Source organism: Gracilinanus agilis, chromosome 2 (genome assembly GCF_016433145.1).
Source record: "Gracilinanus agilis isolate LMUSP501 chromosome 2, AgileGrace, whole genome shotgun sequence".
Classification (NCBI taxonomy): domain Eukaryota; kingdom Metazoa; phylum Chordata; class Mammalia; order Didelphimorphia; family Didelphidae; genus Gracilinanus; species Gracilinanus agilis.
In genome coordinates, this window is record NC_058131.1 from 545,189,530 (window position 1) to 545,211,361 (window position 21,832).

A 21,832-nucleotide genomic window follows, 5' to 3' on the forward strand; every position below is an offset into this window, starting at 1 on the left:
TTCATATGAATTATTATCTATCTATACCTCCCACATCTTGTGTTTGTCAAATTATTTTAGTATGTTAGTATGCTCCTTGAAGACAAGGATATGCCCTTCTCTCCTCTCTCACTGGTACCATTCTGATGCAGTCCCCCATCAACCCACTCCTACCCTACTGCAATAGCCTGCTAAAGTTGGGCACCCTTCTCTGGTCTTCTTCCTCTCAAGGGTCAAAGAAATATCCCTAAAGTACAGATCTGACATATCACTCCCCCTATTCAATAAACTCCAATGACTCTTTATCACTTCTAGGGTCAAATATAAAATCCTTTGTTTTGCATTCAAGGCCCTTCACAACCCAGCTCTCTCCTATCTTTCCAGTCTTTTTTATACCTTATACTCCAGCCAGTGAAGTCCAAGTATTTTCACTGGCTATCAGCCATGCTTGGCATTTTCTTCCTCCTCATCTCTGCCTCCTGGTTTCTCTTGCTTTCTCCAAGTCCCAGCTAAAATCCCACCTTCCACAAGAAACCTTTCCCAGTTCCCCTTAATGCTAGAGCTTTCCTTCCAATAGATTATCTCCAATTTATCTTATATGTATCTTGCTTGTATAAAATTTTTTTCATATTATCTTCTCCATTAAAATGTGGGCTCCTTTAACTTTTCTTTGTTTCCTTAGGGCTTAACAGCAGTCAGTCTTTCAGTGAATCTGGCACATAGTAGGTCCTTAATAAATGATTATACCAAAAATTTTCTCATTGTATCCCTGGAATCCCAGCATATCAATAGGCATTTAATTAATGCTTGTTGATTGATTTTCTTGATCTCACAGTGAAGATATTTCCATATTGTTTCATCTTACCAGATTTGACCCAGTATTCCATCATGGCTAAACCTTTTTGGCTTGTGCCTCAGCCATCTTGGGTCATCTGACAACCTAATGAATATTTGCCACTCATACGTCAATAGATAAAAATGTTAAACAGTACAGGGCCAAGGACAGACTCCCTCTCCCCTACAATCCTAATTCTTTCCAACCTCCCACTTATCTACCCAAACAAGTGGCTATGAAGGAGGTTCCACATTGAGGGGAGGGGGAATAGGGGCACTGCACCCTCCATGATGAAAATCCAGGTAAAATTTTCATCCTTCCCCTTGTATCAGAAAAGAATTTAGGATTTTTTCTTTTTCCTTTTTGAGGTGTTTAGAGTATATTTGTGGTATTAAAAGATAAAATATGTTAATATTACATATATGATACTATTGCATATATTTTATACATTTCTGAGTTTTTCAACGTTTCCTATGTCATCTGCTGGCCTTTGTGTGGTATCTGTGGTTTCTCCAAAAATTATCCCCTAACTCCCATTTAATTTCTTATGCTGACCTGGGACATATCCAAACTGCTATGGGTGAAAGTTGCTATTGGGAAGGGATACCTGTACTTTGTAACCCCACCATTTACCTACCCAACCAAGTGATGAAAGAAGTACTTTGTAAACCTTAATGGGACAGACTAGGAAAGGATCAATCACTGGATGAGTCTCCTATGGTTCTCTTCTCAAAAAAAAATTCTTTTTTTTTCATTTTAACAGGCTGATTTGCTCCTTTTGTCAAGCAGTGAACCACATGGTCTCTGTTATATTGAAACTGCTGAACTTGATGGGTAAGTCAATATTAAAATGAGAATAGATTTGTCATAAAATTTGTTAAAATGTCATAACTATGCAAACACATTTTATCTTAGACTTTATCCCTGATATTATTTTTTTCCTGATAAATGTTAAATCTGCAATTTCCAAAACTTAAATTTGTAAGGAAATCTTCAACGTCAATGTCATCTTTTAAAATCCTTTGTAATTTCTTTGCATTCTTTCTAATTCTATTTCCCTTAGGAACTCCTTGGCATGCTTGGATAAACTTCCTTAGTCTAAGATTCTCCACTGTAATTTCTAAATTATCTTCTTTCATTCCAAATGGAGCTTTTCAAGAATGTGAGTGATTCCTGAGGGAATAGTGAAGAGTTTGAATTAATTTCCATTTCATGCTGTCACTTATTTTGGCAAATCTTTGGGTGTCACTGTTCTTTAGAAAGAACTTCATAGATTAAAGTCACTAACAATCCAGATTTCTCAATAACTTTAACCTCTTTTCTCTTCTTATTACCCTTGTCCCTATTTTAAAATTAAAATATCAGAGAAATAAGAGGATTATGATTTCAATAAATATAAAGTAATATCCTAAAGAAGACAGCTTTTTTAGTGATATTCACATATAATTAATTGCTATATATTCTAATTTAATTTAGTTGCTACACATACGGTATGTGTCTGCCTATCAATTTATATAAGCAGCTGAAATGTGTCTGTTTATTCCACACCATTTCATATAGGTCTTCCCATATTTACCTTAATCATATTTGTTATTTCTTATGATTAAATAATATATTATATTTATTGATTGTTCATTCATTCACAAATTATGAGATACATGGACTATTTCTAATTTTTTTGCTATTAAGAATAATGATTCTATATTTTTTATTTTATATAATATATATAATATGTATTATATAATATATATTTATATAATATATTTATTTTATGTACTATATATTTTTATATAATTTTATTTTATATATTATATATATTTTATATAAAAAGATATATTTTTTATTTTATTGATTATATCAATTTATTTTATATAATATATATTTTATATAAAAAGATATGAGTCTAATGTTAACAGTATTATTAGGAATGAGATCAACAGCAGAATGTCTGGGTCAAAAGCTATGTGAGGGGGCAGCTGGGTAGCTCAGTGTATTGAGAGTCAGGCCTAGAGATGGGAGGTCCTGGGTTCAAATCCGGCCTCAGACACTTCCCAGCTTTGTGACCCTGGGCAAGTCACTTGACCCCCATTTCCCACCCTTACCACTCTTCTGCCTTGGAGTCAATATGCAGAAGTTAAGGGTTTTAAAAAAAGCTATGTGAGCATTTATTTTCCATATACTGTATTAATTCCAAAATATTAGAAAGAATTACCGTGTATTTCGGTGTCTGGCATCTAGCTCAGAGATAACATCTAGTCTGCTATTTTTTTTATTTCTTTGTCTTTTCCTTTATTCATTTTCTTCGTCTGTTAAACAGACTGACAGATGAGCATTTCCTTTCCTTTGGCCCCCTCTTTAAAAAGTTTGCCCATCACTGCCTTATAGATTCTAAAGTTCAGGATTTTATTAGACATCCCAAAGAATGTCTTCCTTTTTAATAAAATCTGGTTAATAAATGAAGGAGACAAGAGTTCTTTTCCTATGGACATGACCTGTCCACCTGTGGGGACAGGATGGGGTGGAAAGGTTGATAGACCACATCTTAATTAGCTCTCACCAATTAAAAATGTCTTGGAGTGGTCAAGGGAGAGGCTGAATAATGAGCTCCTAAAAATCTATTTACTGGACTACCTGAAGGAACTCAAGTTGCCCCTCTAGTTGCTAGAAAGCAGTAGAGACCTATATCACTATGTTGATCATGATGCTGGCCTAACCAACAAATCTGATATAATCAATAAACTTATATTCTTACCCCAAAATTAATCTCTTAAGATAATTTTTATTATAAAAGGTATGAACCATTTTGTATTTTTTACAGAATCATTATTCCTTTTTAAAAGATTTTGCTTACCTCATCATCAGTTATACAATAATATACTTGTTTTCTTCAAGCCTATGCCATTAAATTTAATTGCTCTCTATTTATGCAAAGTTAATGAGTGTAAGGTGTTATTTCACTGTTGTTTTAATTTACACTCTTCTTAGTGAAATATTTGAACTTTTTATGTTTTATAGATAATTTTTATTTCTTCATTTAAGCACTGATTGTTATATTCTTTGGGATCAAAGATCTGCTGGATCTGTTATCCCACAGGCAAGTGACTTTTATCTGTGGGGTAATTGGTCCCTTTCTTACAAATGTGTCAATTCCTTATAGCAGTGATGGGCAAACTATGGCTCACGGGCCAGATGTGGGGGGGGGGGGCCTGAAATGTTCTATCCAGCCATGGGACATTATTCCTAATCTGACGAATACAATGAGTAAGATACAATACAATGAAACTTCAAAAGCGTTGCCTTAGAAACAGAGTGACAGATGAGCATTTCCTTTCCTTTGGCTCCCTCTTTAAAAAGTTTGCCCATCACTGCCTTATAGATTCTAAAGTTCAGGATTTTATTAGAAAGGCTTTCCCAAATACCTCATGCCCCAATTTCCTTTTTATTATGTACATATTGCTTTTTGAGGGTTAAACATTTCTCTTTCAATGTTATTGACTAAATATTTTATCTCAGAACTTTCTTCAGTTTGTTCAATACCTAGACGTTTATATCCAAAGTTGCAATAGAGCTAATATTTCATGATTTTGCATCTACTTCACAGGACTGTTGTGAGGATTATTTGTAAGAAGCCCTTAGCATAGACCATGGCATATGTTGTTGTTGTTTATCATGCCTGACTCCTCTGGGGTTTTCTTGGCAAAGATTTTGGAGTGGTTTATCATTTCCTTCTTCAGCTCATTTTACAGATGAGAAAATGGAGGCAAACAGGGTTAAGTGACTTGCTCATGGTAACACAGCTAGTAAGGGTGTGAGACACAATTTGAATTTAGGAAGAGGAGTCTTCCCAACTCCATGTCTAGCAAGCTATCCACAGCACCACTTACCTGCCCTCTATAGCATATACTAAGCTCTATATAAATACTAATTTCCTTCCATTTCCCATGTTGTAATTTTTTATGGTTTTAAAAATATTTAGGCCATTGGTTCATTCAGAATTTATTGTGGTTTATAGAGTGAGATGGACTTGTTATCATTTATGGAATATTATTACATATTGCTTTATTGGTATAGATCAGTGGTTCCCAAACTTTTTTTGACATATCGCCCCCTTTCCAGAAAAAATATTATTTAGTGCCCCCTGGAAATTAATTTTTTAAAATTTTAATAGCGATCAACAGGAAAGATATATATATTAATGTTTCTACCTTTTTTTGTAAAATATAGTAAAGAAAGGTGTAAATTAGAGACATTGAACTTTGAAATTATGAAACTATTTATTGAACTCAGAATAGAATGTAATACAAAAAAAGTTAAAACATTCAAAATCCCAAATGCACCTGTGTCCATCGTTGCCCCCCTGGATCACTGCAGTACCCACCAGGGGGTGGTGTCACCCATTTCGGGAATCACTGCTCTAGATCTATACATGGCATCTTGATTTTTGACCAAGTAGAATGATATCTTGAGATAGATGAGTCCTTGATGGTTTTGAATGGGGGTCTTAGCTTTCAGTTTGAGAAAGGATTTGAGGGTGATTTTTAAAAAATGGGTAATCAACACTCCTAAGTTGCTAATAGATTTCTAAGATCTTAAGATTCCTGACAACTATGATTATGGTCTCTAGGTTGAAATACATATTTCTGCTTTCTTCCTAATTGTTTTTGCGTAGTATTTTGTGTCTGATTAAGTCACTTGAAATAGCCTGGGAAATATCCTGACTCAAGAGTTAGTTTCCTGATCAAATATATATCTGGCCTTTTCTTTCTTTTAGGGTAACCAATCCTGATGGGGAGAGTATGCTGGGAATTGTTCAAATAGGTGGTGGTGAGGTTGAGACAAATGGAAAGCATTGCCTATGGAAAAATGTTTAATATTTCTTAGCTTCCAACTGATGCTGGAGCTCAATCCCAGACATCAGAGATGTTTGAGCTATTTCTGTTCTCATGATTAAAAAGCAAAACAAAAACAAGCCTCGAAATATTAGGAATGACTGTATACCCTTTTTGGTTTAATAGTTTAATAATTTAATAGTTTAATAAGGGAAAATAAATGAAATTCAATCACCCTTAGCTGCCTGCAGGCAGGTAAATGGTAAATGGAGTCCCAGACCTGTATTCATATTCCTTCAGACATTTAATAGCTGTATGACTCTGGGAAAGTCATTTAACCTCAGTTTGCCTCAGTTTCTTCAAATGTAAAATGGGAATAATAGAATCTACCTTCCAGGGTTTTTGAGAATCAAAGGAGATAATAATTGTAAAGTGCTTTAGCACAGTGCTTGAGATATAGAAGGTGCTATAGGAGTCCTTGCCCTCTTCTCCTTCCTTTCCCATTTTAACATGAGGCAACAGAGATGACTTTCCAAATATTAAATAGGTAGTGAGTATTAGAGACGCAACTCAGACCCAGGTCCTCTGACTCCAGATGTAGTTCTTTCCCCACTATAACCCGCAGTTACTTCCTATGATCTTGTCTTGATGAATGCATTAAAAAACAAAACAGAATAAAATTGAGCATGCTGCCTCTTTGGCTAGTTTCAAGTTTAACCTGAAGAATATAAATATTTCTTATTAGCACAGTCTTCTTTGGCACATTAAAATGAGAATGAATAAAAATGTGTTCTTTTTCTGGTAGGCACAATTTCCACTGCATGTCTACAGGTAAAATTCCATGTCAAAAATTCACTCATTTAAAGTAAAATCCCTCAATAAGGCAGTTGGGATGTTTCCCGGAGGATTTTTTTCCTTTAAACTAATATTTATTATTTCTCCCTCCCACTGACTCTTTTCCATCCCCAGTACTAAATCCATTGAACAATAATAAACCCTCATTATAAAACTCCTGGGACCCATTGTTTTCAAGGGACTTATCCGTGGTTACACTGAAGAAACCACATTTCCAACAACCCAGGGCTCTTTGTACCCAGTAGTTGGGGAGGTGAAGAGAAACATTTATTCATTCCTCTCCATAAGCTCTTGGGGTCATGCTCCATTCAGGACTATGTCCATATTGAAAGTTTTACTTTTTTTTTTTTTGTCAGACACCCAGAAGACCTAGGCGAGCTTTGAATTGTGATACTGAGGGAGGAAAGGGGTATGATTTCCTTTCCAATTATTTAGAAATTTAAAATTTTCCATATTGCATATCAATACAATTTTTAATATGTTTTTGACATTTTCTGACCCATGTTCTCTCTCTCCCTCCTCCCCTCCCTTCACCAAGAAAACAATTAATATGATATAGATGGTACATATGATATAATATATATTTCCCTGTTCATCATGTAAATTTTTAAAAGATCTTTTCCCCCTTGAAACAGGCAGAGGACTTGACAAATCACTTTTCTGAATATTGTATCTTTCAGAGAATAAAAGAATCACAGAAGCTCTGAGTTAGAAGGGATACTGCTCTCTCTAGCTATCCTTCATAGCAAGGATTCTTAATCTTTTTGTGTGTCCTGGATCCCTTGGATGGTCTGTGGAAACCTATGGACTCCTCAGAATAATATTTTTAATGTATAAAATAAGACACAAAGAGTTACAAAGGAAATCAATTGCATTGAAATAAAGTTATCAAAATGTTAAAATAATTTCAGAGGCCCTTGGTGAGACTCTCCTTCTTCTTTATAGGTTAGTTCATGAGATTAAATATCCAGAACTTAAAGGGAACTCAAGAATTTGCCTCATCCATATCCTCATTTTATAGATGAGTAGATTACAGTCAAGGTTAAACCCCAGGTCATAAAAATAGAACATCCATCAGAGGAGGAGTTCAATTATCTTTTCTTTTATGAAACTTTCTCAGGCTATTTCAACCCGGAGAAATCTCTGTCTCCTATGAACCTATAAGGTGTGATTATAACATGATGGGATATTTTAAAATAATCACTAGAATTTATGTACCTAAGTGCTTGCTTCCCTTTAGAGAAATTTTCTTTGTGGGGGATACAGCAGAAGTACATATCTGTTCTCTCAATGCTGTCACACTCAAATGGCACTTACTCTCTAAAGTATACAACTGCAATCTAATATTCTTTTTATAGGGGAGAAGATTGGATTAGATAACCTCTAGGGTGACAGTGCAATGCAGTGGAACCTTCCTTCTTCATATTAGATTTGGAGTCCGAACATCTGGCTTTAAATCTTGGTTACTTAAAAAAAAACCAAATGATTTATTTTGTTAAATATCCCCATTTATGTGAAAATTTTTTAACATTCATTTAAAAAACAATTTTTGAGTTCCAAATTCTCTCCTTCCCTCTTGCCCCTCCCTCACTCCTTAAGAAAGCAAGCAATATATTTACTTTACATGTGAGGTCATGAAAAACATTTTCCTCTTTAGTTATATTGTAAAAGAAAACACCAAAAAATAAGAAAAATCAAGAAAGTAAAATAAATGGTTCAATTTGCACTCAGAATCCATCAGTTATTTTTTTGAAAGTTGATCATCTTTGGAACTATATGGAATCATTTTGTCTTGGATCATAGTAGCTAAGTAGCTAAGTCTTTATGCCAGTTGATCATCTTTATAATATTGATATTATTGTGCAAAATGTTTTTCTGGTTCTACTCACTTCACTTTGCATCAGTGCATTTAAGACTTCCCAAGTTTTTCTGAAATCATCCTGCTTGTCGTTTCTTATCAGTTTAGTTATTTTTGTTGTCTGTGTGACCTCATTCAAAGAACTTATCTTGTCTTTTTAGTTTCTTCATTTGTAAAATGATAGATTTAGATTTGATGATATCTAAGGTTCTCTCTAAATTTTTTGATCCATCTAGTTCACCTGTAGATTATTTACAATTTATCCTGTATATGGCTTGTTTGAACCTAGTTTTTCTGCATGTTGTCTCCCTTATATTGTGAGCTCCCTGAGGGCAGAAACTATCTTTAACCTTTCTTTGTAACCCCAACTCTTAGTACAGTGCCTAACACTTAATTAATTAATAGCACTTAATAAATATTTAATAACTGACTTATTTCTATGATTCTACAATTTTATCTTAATACTATACTGTCTAGTATATATTTTTCTTATTAAACTCAACAGATATATTTTCTCTCCCTATCTCAATTGTAAACTCTTTGAGAGAGATGTGAAAATCTCAGTGATAGACTTCTTTTTTTGTACCATCAAGATTGAGAAAGTTCTGATATCTTGCAATGGTTATGCACTTCTCCAGATGTTGCACAAATCAGTTCATTAAAAGAATTTACAATCAAATTTTGCAAACTTGCTAATTTCTATTCCAAATATATAATGGACACTTAAATCTCCTGCATCCAGGTAAGATCATGCAGATGCTACACAAATGGTTTCCTAATACTGTTTGTGAGATCTTCATGGACTAGACGAGGACATCAGCTGCTGTAAAAATTTAAATAACTGATTTTTAGGAGGAGGCAAATCTAAATACACTTTTCATTATGTATAACAGAGTGACAGGCACTAGGATTTATTTGTTAGAAATCCTACTGCTAGTTAAACTCAAGAAGACCTGCTGTTCAAGTCCTGCCTCTGACATATAGTGGTTGTGTGACCTTAGCCAAGTCATTTAGCCCTCGTTGTCCAACGATATTCTCTAAGACTACAAGTTAAAGAAAACGCTTCAAAATTAAATCTGTTGCTTCTCAAGAAACTACTGTTGATCTACATTGGCAAGGGAGTTCTTCACTTGTAAAATCCCAGCTCCTTCCCCACCTACATTATTACACATTCAGTAGGTGTTTAGTAAATGAGCGAATGTGCCAATGTTCTAAAAAGAGAGTTTAATGTTTTAGTAAGTAGAGAATATGAGCTATCAAATACCTCTATTGGAGATATATTCCATGAAATGTGCTCAAATTAGGGCAGAGGAGATTTCATTTAGAACTAAAGAAGAACTTTCTGATGGTAAGGATCGTTAAATACAATATATTAGCAAAAACTGTGGAATCTTCATCCCTGAAGATCTCAGGAATGAAGTAGAAAACCATCTGCAGAGTGTATGTGTGGTCCTGCTTGGATGAAGGAGAAAAATTTAGATGACCTCTTGAAGTGCAGGCAAGCTCTGAGATTCCAGAATTACATGATTCTTGTGTTGCTTTGCCAAGAAAAATAAACCTGTATTCCTTTTCTCTGTTTAAATTTAAGCTACTGTGAAATTAGCCATGATCATGTTTTGAAAGGAAAACTACTACATAGATATCTGATTCTTTAGTGTGATGTTGGCCTCATTTGGCTAGCAGCGGCGCTACCATTCCTATTGTATTTTGTAACTCATGCGTGATGTCTGAATAGGTCCGAATGAAACCATATTTATTTTGTCCTCTGTTCTTTCAAAGAGCAAAACAGATTACTGTGTTGTTATACAGATGTGCAGTTTATAGGATGCCAACTTTTAGGAACATTGGAAGCCCCTCCTACTTTTCTGAAACAGTGTGGAAGTGGGAATGACATTCAAAGGGAGTTCCTTGAATTGACGTGTTGGGTATTTCATGGGCTGTACCCGCTTGATTAGTTTATGTAAGATGCTGTGGACTGTTCCATATAAAAATTCTTGTCATTAATTTTCCAGGGAGACCAACCTAAAAGTCCGCCATGCATTACCAGTTACTTCAGAACTTGGAACAGATATTAGCAGGCTTGCAAAATTCGATGGTAAGTAGTTAAAATAAAATAATGATATGAAACCAGACCTAAAAATCTCCATTTACTGTAGACTGATAATACCTATGGTATTATCTCATCATTTGATCAATTAGACAAAACCAATTCAGCAAATATTTATCAAGCACTTAATCTATGAAAAATACTATACCAGGTGCTATCAAGGTGAAATAAAACACAGCTTCTCCTCTCAAATGGATGAAGGGTTATGACACAGCCATTCCATAACTCAAGAACTAGATTTGAGGTCTTTAAGATCAGGTATCGTGTCTTGTTGGCCTTCTTACCCATTTTTGCATCTTATACCTAATAGATATTCAATGTTGATTTATCAACCTTTCCATTCTTAGTTTTCTGCCAATAGTGATCCTTTCTTCATATCCTGACACAACTTGGGTCATCCTGTCAGGAAATGATGAAGTAATAAAAGTTCATTAACCATGATTTCCTCTTTTAGGATTCCTCAGAACTTGTCCTTCTTCCCAAAACTGTACTCTCTTCTGGCAAGGCCTTACTGTCAATAATCTAATTTATTAGAGTGGAACTAATTCCTGCTAAGGTATTAGCTAATAGATGCTACCTTTGAGGAGTACTGGAGGTATTTGCATTTTAACTGGAGACTCCTGAAGGATAAAAACAAGTTTTTTAAGATTTACAGTTTTGAAAGTCTCTGAAAGTGAAGTTTTTGATTTGAAATCTTGGAGAGTAAATCTTTTATCATGAAACTATGGACTCTTAGACAGTAAAGGTGTTTTGAGATTTTCCATCTTCCCCTCAATTTATAACTCATGGTATTCTGTTTGATTTCATAGCTTTAGTGTAAGGATTTATAGAAAATTGGTTATAATCACAATCATCACAGATAATCTCCTGCTCCATCTGTATGAAAGGCTGGTGCTAGATACTGGTTTTCTTATGTAGCATCATACTAGAGGCCAGTGTCCAGTGCTCATTAAAGCCTGTCCTCACTCACAAGGTACCAGTAGAGGAGGACTTCTTTCCTTAGCAATGAGGGCGTTAAGTCCAACCTGTCTCAGTCAATATGATCTGGACAGTGGTGTCTGGTCTTCAAGTATCCTGTTACACTTGTATACCTTGGTTTGATTTGGTTAGTAAGTTTGATTTGCAAGTGTTAGTAAGTGACTTGAAGTTTTATTTATTTCTTTTGGTCTATATTAAACTAAGATTTGGATATGGGCATCACAATGATCTCACTGGGTAAATTGCATACACATTCTTTTTTTGGTGTTTCTCAAATGCACAAATGAGAGCTGTATTGTTTATTCTTTGTGTTTGTTTTCAAACATTTGTCTGGAATCAGTTAATGTATCAATCTCTGCTACAGAAGTATTGTTTACAACTAAATACTTATTGTACAAAAAACTTTTAATTCTTCTGTATTAGGAAGGATCTCTGTGATTTAAATTAGAGTTATAGTCCAGAAACTTTGAATGGTCCAAATAATATTTGTGATTAGATGAAAGCAAATGATACTTTTTCTACTAAGGACTATCTTTAAATAAATGCTAGTTAATAGAAGTCCAATAAAAACCAATTATATAGGGGCAGCTGGGTAGCTCAGTGGAGTGAGAGTCAGACCTAGAGACAGGAGGTCCTAGGTTCAAATCCGGCCTCAGCCACTTCCCAGCTGTGTGACCCTGGGCAAGTCACTTGACCCCCATTGCCCACCCTTACCAATCTTCCACCTATGAGACAATACACCAAAGTACAAGGGTTTAAAAAAAACAAAACAAAACAAAAACAAAAAAAAAAACAATTATATATGTGAATTAAAAGAATGTTTAAAAGCAATATTTCATATTTTATAGAATGCTGTAAGAAAGTTTAGTATGTTTCATAGAATTCTAGTTTCATTCTAAGTAAGTAATTATGTTTTTAAGAAAGTCAACCTTTTATATTTTAATTTTTCCAACTATAAGTTCATAAGAAAAAGAAGTTCTTGGTTTTCCTTTTTTAATGTCCAGTACTTAAAAAGATTATAAAATCATAGCCTTCAATTTTAAGGCAGGAAATAATTTGGAAATAAATAATGAATAACAATAATGGGCAGTAAGGTGGCACAGTGGAAACACAGCGCCAGACCTGGAATAAAGATCTGAGTTCAAATACAGTCTCAGACACTTGCTTGTAAAATGAGTTGGAGAAGGAAACGGCAAACCACTCCAGTATCTTTACCAAGAAAACCCCAAATGGGGTCACAAAGAGTCAAACACAACTGAAAATGACCCAGCAATAACAAAAATACTATCATCGTTATTTCTCGATGTTCCTATAATGTTATAATAATGATAATAATAGCGATAACCAGCAATCACAACTCGTTAAGGTTTACCAATTAATTCTTTCATAATAATCTTGTGAGATTGATAGGGATAATATTACTATCCTTGTTGAATAAATTAGGTAACTGAGACTCAAGGAAATGAAATCACTTGCTACAGGTCACAGTGCCAGCTGGAGAGGGATAGACTATACACTTGTGATTTCACTGGTATTAGGAATCTATGGATGTGAGAACTCCTATCAATTCAGGGAAGTATATTCTTTATAACTGAGAGCTATCCGGGGGCATTGAGAGGTTAAGTCATTTCCCCAGGGTCACACAATCAGTATGTATGTGAGGCCAGACTTGAACTCAGATGTTCGTTATCCACTATGACTCACCAAGTTGCTGTAAAAAATAAGAGTAGTATTTTTGTACTTCATAAAAGTTATTGGTTTTGCATGTGGGCTGCTTTGAACTAATAGTGATTACTCATTTATTGTTTTCACCCAAATGTATTTACCATAGTCTAAGTGGTTCCCCAAAGCACTAGTTTTTTTTTTCCCCATCTAAGGGCAGCAACCTCATCTTATAATTTACTCTCAAATTAGGATCACTTTTTAAAGCTTAATCAATTAATCAAGAAGATTTTCCCATGGTTACATGAATCATGTTCTTTCCCTCCCCTCCTCTCACCCCCCTCTAATAGTCAACAAGCAATTCCACTGGGTTTTTCATGTGTCATTGATCAAGACCTATTTACATATTGTTAATATTTACACTAGGGTGATCGCTTAGTCAACACTCCCGATCATATCCCCATTGAACCATGTGATCAAGCAGTTATTTTTCTTCTGTGTTTCTGCTCCCATGGTTCTTTCTCTGGATGTGAATAGCATTCTTTCTCATAGGTCCCTCAGAAATGTCCTGGATCATTGCATTGCTGCTAGTGGAGAAGTCTATTATATTTGATTGTGCCACAGTGCATCCACCTCTATGTACAATGTTCTCCTGGTTCTGCTCCTTTCACTCTGCATCAATTCCTGGAAGTCTTTCCAGTTCACATGGAATTCCTCCAGTTCATTATTCCTTTGAGCACAATAGTATTCCATTACCAATAAATACCACAATTTGTTTAGCCATTCCCCAATTAAAGGGCATCCCCTCATTTAAATTAGGATCACTTTTGAGATGATACATAATGCAAAAATTCATGTAATAAGTTTAATTCAATTTAATGACATACATTAAGCAAATCCTATGTGAAAGACACTTTGCTAAGTACCAACAAAAATTAAGTATTCTCAACTGTCAACGATATTCTTTGGATGGGGAAAGTATGGCTATAACATGGACAATATTGTTCAGGTGTTTTTCAGTTGTGTCTGATTCTTCATGACCCCATTTAGGATTTTCTTGGCAAAGACAGTAGAGTGATTTGCCATTTCCTTCTCCAGTTAATTTTACAGATGAGGAAACTGAGGCAAGTAAGGTTAAATTACTTGCTCAGGGTCGCATAGCTATTAAGTGTTTGGAGCAAGATTTGAGCTCAGAAGATAAGTTTGACTCCAGCACTGCACCACATACCTGTCTAATATAGACAATAGGTAACTCCATATGGCAATTTAGGGATGGGGAAAACATTAACTACTGGGGGAATTGGAGAAGACTCTCCAAAGGAGGTGGCACTACATATGAGCTCTAAAGGAAAATAAGTCAATCAACACTTGCTAAGAGCCTACCATATGTCAGGTACTATGATAAACTGGTGGACTCTGAGATGTAGAGATAAGGAGAGAATATATTCCAGCCACAGGGAGGGGAGGACAGTTTATAGAAATAAGGGAAGGTAGGAGTTGTACAACTGAGTGCAGGAAATAGCCAGCATCCAATCTGGCTGAAATGTAGAGTATGCTAAAGGGAATGATGTGACAGGGTAGTCTGGAGTTCAGTGGAGAGATTAGGGCTGAACATAGAGATTTGGGTAGGCTCTATATAATGATAATGATCAAACAAATGAGAATTAATAAGGTTACTGAGGAGAGGTATGGAGTTAAGAGAAATCTCATCACAGATTTTAGGGGACATTTATCCTTAGAGGAGTAGGAAATAATTGATGAACCAGCAAAGGAAACAGAAATAGAGTGGTTGGGAGTGGAAAAAAAAGAAGATTTCAATATCAAAGAAGCAAAGGGAGAAGAAAGAATCCAGGAGTAGGGAAAGTGTGGTTTAGAATAATGAAAGCTGAATAGAGATGAAGAAGAATGAGAAAAAGTCATGAGATTCCACAAGAACAATAGTGACCTTGGAGACATGAGTTTCAGAAGAGTGGTAGAATAAGGAGCCAGATTCTAAGCAGTTGAGGTTGAAGAAGTCTAGGTAGCAATAATCAACAGCTTTTTCTTGAAGTTTGGCAGTGAGAGCTCACTGAAATGACTGAACCAAGTGAAGCTCATTAAGGATGAGGGAGACTGTGTAAGATGTTTGTATACAGGAGGGGAAGAATCAATGAACAATCAATCAAGAAATATTTATGAAGCTCTGATTCTCTGCTAGGCCCTGTGCTAGGTACTAGGAATACAAATACAAAAATGGATGGTTAGAGAGAAGGAGGCACTCAATGTTAGGGAAAATTCTAGAAGAGATCAAATTAAGTATCCAAATAGAAGGATTGGCTTTGACATATAGGACTACTTCTTTTGTAGAAGTTGAAACAAAGAAGATGTTGTTCAGTCATTTTAGTAATATTCAACTCTTTGTGACTCCATTTGGGTGCTCTTGGCAGAGATATTAGAGTGGTTTGACATTTCCTTCTCCAGGCAAACAGCTTTAAGTGACTTGCCCAGGATCACACAATAATTATTAAGTGTCTGAGGCCATATTTGAACTCATGAAGGTGAATTTTCCTGATTCAAGGCTCAGTACTCTATCCATTGTGTCATCTAACTAAGAAGAAGATAGTAAAGAAGTAGAGGGTTTTGCCATTTGACTTAAAGGAGATAAGGTAATTAGAAATGAATGACATTAATTTTCTCAGTAAAGTAAGAATCAAGAGGTTAGGCTGTAGAATTTTTGTACAGGATTTGATGAGAAAAGAGATTTGTAACGTGAGTTACAATCAGGGAGGAATAAAATGATTTCTCTGTAGCAGTAAGAGTCCAGATGAGATGAAATAAGATGAATTTATAGTGAACCCTGCATTCTGTGCTTTCAGCTTATCCTATGCCAAAGTCTTTTTTTCTGAAATCCTAAATTTTTCTGAACTTTCTAATAGATGATAGTCAAAATGAACTTTTAGCATTTCCAAAATGTCATTTTGTATTTCTGAGAAAGTGTTTAAAGAATGAACAGATGACTCATGGTTAAATGAATTAGATATGGTATACAAATTAAATTTCCTTTATTAATTGTTGTATTTAGAAACTAGGGGAAAATATGGTTGACATAAAATATGGTGCAGATTTTTTAAACTGTTGGGATTTTAAACAAACCTCTTAGTATAATTTGTCTTCTTAAAAATTTTAGCTGGTATTCTCTGCTGAAACTGTAAGAGATATACTCTTCTTTTAAAATTTTGAGTTAATTTAAAATATTAGAAGTATTAGAGATATTTATCCCATGGAAACAAACTGTTATTATATGAACTCCCATAGACTTGTGAATTAACTTTGGCAGTAATGTGTTTAGGCAGATTATAATCAGAGACATCCTAGTAAACTGTCTTAGCAGATGAGCTAAACCAAGTTGAGGGTAAGGAAGAGACCTCAAATCCATCAGTGAATTAGGGGCATGTCTACTCCAGGCATGTTGAAGCCTCCCAACACCATATGCTGAAGGAGCAGATGAGAATAATTTGTTCTAACCGTCATAAAGGTAGCTGAAGCTGGTGCTGTGGGGAGCTTGGGACTTGATTAGACATCAAAAAAGCCAGGGATGCTCACTGTATCCTGAGCCATCACCAGTCATCTTGACTTTTGTCTTGCCACTGGACTTCAATGACTCTGGAAGAGAGTGAAGTCAATTATTTTATGCACGTGCCTCCCTTAAATCCAATTCATACTCAAATAAAGACAATCTCCATGATGCCATTGGTCCTCTTTGAAAATGAAGGATGATGAATAACAACTCAGAGACTCAGAATCTCACAGGTAGTTCTTTGGGAGCAATGGTATAAACTTATTAAACAAATAATGACAATATATAACATGCTTTGGTATTTCAGGGATCTGTTACTTGATAAATATGGATACTCCTTCCTTGGACAGAGCATACAAACTTTTTTAAAAACCTTACTTTCCATCTTAAAAACAGTACTGTGTATTGTTTCCAAGATAGAAGAGCAATGAAGGCAAGGCAATGGGAATGAAGCGACTGGTGCAGGATCATAGAGCTAGGAAAGTGTCACATTCGAACCCAGGATCTCATACCTCTAGGACTGGCTCCCAATCTACTGAGTGACCTAGCTGCCCCATGTGTAACCTTCTGATGCCTTAGCTGATGGTCTTTGTGAGTTTCTGCAGAAAAAAAAAAATTAGTAACCTATAGCCAGACTGATAGTTTGCCTGTGAAAACTTTGCAAGGCTAGTTGTCATCAGAAAAATAGACATATAATCTATCAGCAGACCTTGACTGGAAATCTTTCCAGGTTAGTAGGACTCCCCAGAGCTTTGCCCCACTGACATAACCTCTAAAAAACAAAAGCCAAGGTAGTGAGGAACAATAGAAAAACTCTAGAACTTGGTGTCATAGGACCTAAGTTTGAATCCTGGTTGTACAATTTATTACCTGTGTATCCTTGGGCAAGTAACTTTGTTCCCCTGGGTCTTATTTCCTTCTCTATCAAAAGAGGGAGATGGACTAGATAAGCCTTTGGGCTACTTTCCAGTTTTAGATCCTATGACCTACATTATCACCATGAAATATTATAGAAGGACTTGTGTGTAGGGTATATTGCTCTTATTGGGGACATTTTAATTCAAATGTGCAAATAAATGATTGTTTTAAATTGTTTTTCAATGAACAAAAACTTTTCCTTTCCATTCCGCCTCTCCCCATATTGGAAAAAAAAAAAAACAACCTTTGGTCAAATTATTAGTCATCAAAATGGAAGCTATTTGGAACAGTGAGTTCCTTTTTTTGAGGGTCTTAGCTTCAATAACTTTTACCAGTGACTCACACATACCAAAGTCAGGCAGAGAAGGGAGAGAAAAAGCACACACTCATACCAGAAAAATATTGGAGGATGTATCTGGCAAGGAAAGTTGCCTTGGTCTGTTTACTCTTCCTCATACGAGACGCCATTACCTCCCTTTGTGCATTTAATGTGCACTTAGTAAGTGCAAATAATAAAAACACAACAAATTCCTGTTGATTGATAGACTGAAGGTACTTCCAGGAAGGTAAGGTAATATTGGTACTTGTCTTAGGAAAAGCAGTGTGGCATAATGGGAAAGAATGCTCAATTTAGTGTCAAAGGACCCAGATTCTCAGCTTGGCTCTGCCACTCATTACTGGTAGCCTTGGCAAGCTGTGAAACCTCCCTGGGCCTCAGTTTTTTAATCTGTAAAATGAGAGTTGGGAGTTGTTAGACTAGATGGCCTCTGAGTCACCTTTCAGCTCTAAGACTATGTTCCTATGTAAATGAATAGATAATTGGTTATGAAAATCATGATCATCCATTATACTCTTCTTCCTGGGATCCATTGAAACTCTTGGTTAAATAGAGATGAGAGAGAAGATGAATTTAGAGAAGGAGAACCCTCTTGAATCTGTCTGAAAACCTGTTTTCTCTCTAAGCTGGTTAAAAAAAATAAAAAGTAAAACACACGACAAAAATTATCCTTTCCCAAAGAAGAAGACAAGTTGGAACAAAGGCAAAATTTGCCTGCCTCTATTAATTTCAATCTTTTTCAAGCTGCAAAACACATAGATCTTATTCTTATTTTAACTTTTTACATTTCCATAGTAGGGATGTCAATTAGGTAGTCAAAAATCACTAATTTTTTTTTCTGGGTTATACATGTATTATCAAGCAAAATGTATTTCCATGTTATTCATTTTTATAAGCAAATAACCTTATAGAATCCAAACCTTAAAACATATACCCAAATAAATGAGTTCTTTCTTTGGAGGTGGATAGTATTCTTTCTCAGAAGTCCCTCAGAATTGTTCTGGATCATTGCTGTTGGTAGCGAAGTCTATCACATTTGATCGTTCCACAATATTGCAGTTACTCTGTATAATGATCTCCTAGTTCTGCTTATTTTACTCTGAAGCAGTTGATATAAGTCTTTTCAGCTCTTTCTGAATTCATCCTGTTCATCATTCTTTATAGCACAGTAGTATTCCATCACCATCTCATACCACAGTTTGTCCAGCTATTCCCCAATTGAGGGATGCCCCCTCATTTTCTAATTTTTTTGCATTGTATAATTAGAATTTTACTTCCCAGAACTCTAAATCCCAACATCCCATTTACGTGTTTACCTATGTCCATAAGGAAGATAAAAGTTTTGTGTAGCTCTGCCCTCTTGCTCTTTTCCCAGGAATGTGGTTTGTGTAGGTTGTGGGAGAGTCAGACAGGAGAATTTGACTCATGTGGCTTTTACTTTTGTTCTTTTATTTCTGCTACTTCAAGTGATTATTAATAAACTTTATAAAATATAATACTTGGAGTTATTGGATATTAATTTAAATTTTAAATTGTTGGCGACCGCAAAGGGACAGAATCCTTGATCTTCTTTTAAGATAGCCTTTGAGTAAAGATAGTGAGAAAATTAAACCGTGTTCCCAGGAAAAGAGCAAGAGGGTGGAGCTACACAAAGCTTATATCCCTATGTAAAAATGTAGGTAAACATGTAGGGATGCTGGGGATTTAGAGTCCTGGGAAGCAAAATTCTAATTATACAATACCATAAAAAGAGCAGCTCTTTAAATATTTTTGTACAAATAGGACCTTTCCCATTTTTTAAAATCTCTTTGGGATACATACCCATTGATGGTATCACTGGATCAAAAGGTATTCATTCTTTTATGGTTCTTTGGATATAATTCCCAAATGCTCTTCAGTGTTGTTAGATCAGTTCACAACTCTACCAGCAATGCATTAGTGTCCCAATTTTGCTATATCCCTTCCAACATTTATCATTTTCCTTTACCGTCATATTGACCAATCTGATAGGTATCAGGTGGTATCTCAGAGTTCTTTTAATTTTCATTTTCATTTCTCTAATCAAGAGGGATTTAGAACATTTTTTCATATGATTATTGATAGCTTTTATTTCTTTTTCTGAAAACTGCCTCTTCATATCCTTTGACCATTTATCAATTGGAGAATGACTTGGATTCTTATAAATTTGACTTAGTTCTTTATGTATTTGAGAAAAGAGACCTGTATCAGAGAAATTTGTTATGAAATTTTCCCCCCAGTTCAGCAAGCACCAATTAGGTGCCTACTATGCCAGTCAATAAACACTTATCAAATACCTACTCCTTTCTCAGCAACTATTGCTATGTCCTTGGGTTGCCTTCTATCTTTTCTGTATTATATGTTCTAATTTACATGTATTGTCTCTACTATTAGAATGTAAGCTCTTTGGGGGGAGGGATTTTTTTTCTTTTTCTGTGTATTCCTAGTTCTTAACTTGTTACTATTCTCTGATTCTGCTACTCATAGGTTCCCTTTCTTTTTCTTCTCTTTCCTCTTCTTTTCATTTCTGTTGATCATCTATCAAGTTCCCATTTTCTCTTTGTTACTTTGCTATTTAACTGTTACTTCTTTCTTTTTATAAGTCTGACTTACTTTTCCACACTTCCTTTTGTATTCCTATTTACTTCTGCTCCCAGCCCTGATTCTCTTCTATGGGGTCATTTTCATCCTTCTTCACAATTACGCTCTTTCATATTAGAGAGTAAGATCTTCCAGATGGTCCTGGTTGCAATTTGTGCTGAATGCATCAAGCCCTACAATCTGTCTGGCATCTTAATTGAGATTCATAGTCATTCAAAATGTTTGACCAAACTGTCCACACAGGAAAAACCAAGTGGATAAAGGGAACCTATTGTCTAGACTAAGATATGAAGTTGGATGGAAAGTACACAGAACTAGTCCACCAGTATATACATCTTGGATGGATACTGTAGATGAATAATGAATGGGGCCCAGAATTAAAAAGGAAGAAGGGAATGGGTTGAATTATATTTCGAAAACTGAATAGAGCTTTTAATGGCCCTCGATTTTTCTTTGATACAAATACTCATCATATATATATATGCATATATATATATAACTACATATATATGTAGTTATATATATATATAATTCTTCCATTGATGTTCTATGGTACCATGTTACATAATATCCCCAAACAGTAAAGTTGTAGGGCAACAGCATGAATTAAAAAGGAAGTATTTAATACATTTGCCACATTTTTGTATTTTGTATCTTATTCTTTCACACTTATATTTGTATTTCATGCAAAGTAAAGGCTAATGAAGAGGTAAAAGTAATCTACAATATATTATCAATGAAGAATTGCACCAGAGAAATGATGTTGCCACTATTGGTGTGGTATTGGTATGGCAGGAAGACGAAAAAGACTGAGAAGATAGTTGAACTTCTAGATTTAGAGTCAGAGAGGCTTGAGTTCAGATACCATCTGAGACATTTAATGTTGTTGTGATCTTAAGTAAGGGTACTTCATGCTTGTTGATTGACCAAAACTGACTGACCAAACCTTTAACTTTTATTTCTCATCTAGAAAATGAAGGAATTGGACCAAGTATCCTATTAGGTTTTTTTCTAACTTTAAACCTATGATCTTATGGTTATGTAGAAAGAACAGAGGATAATTAATGGATAACCCATATGCTTCACTGGTGTTCATGTAACGTGAAGAGATTTTGAGGAGAGCTCCCAGGAGAATGGATATAGAGGACATATGGAAGAATAAGGACAATGGGATGAGATTTACATAAATAGAATTAATATTCACTTTCCTAATTAAATCTTTATGAGAATTTAGAAAATTTCTGAGTAAAGGAATAGGGACTAGACCTGTGATTTTATTAATATAGGAAAACTCCCAGA

The 21,832-nt window shown here is 35.1% G+C and overlaps 1 protein-coding gene across 1 annotated transcript in view; it reads left to right on the forward strand.

Annotated features, from left to right (window-relative positions):
• The window catches only part of ATP8B4 (ATPase phospholipid transporting 8B4 (putative)), a 215,222-nt gene that overhangs the window by 67,222 nt on the left and 126,168 nt on the right, over window positions 1-21,832 (forward strand). Inside the window, exons 6-7 of the mRNA XM_044660050.1 lie at window positions 1,578-1,648; window positions 10,369-10,451. Of these exons, the coding sequence (XP_044515985.1) occupies window positions 1,578-1,648; window positions 10,369-10,451 (154 nt within the window). The remainder of the gene's footprint in view (window positions 1-1,577; window positions 1,649-10,368; window positions 10,452-21,832) is intronic.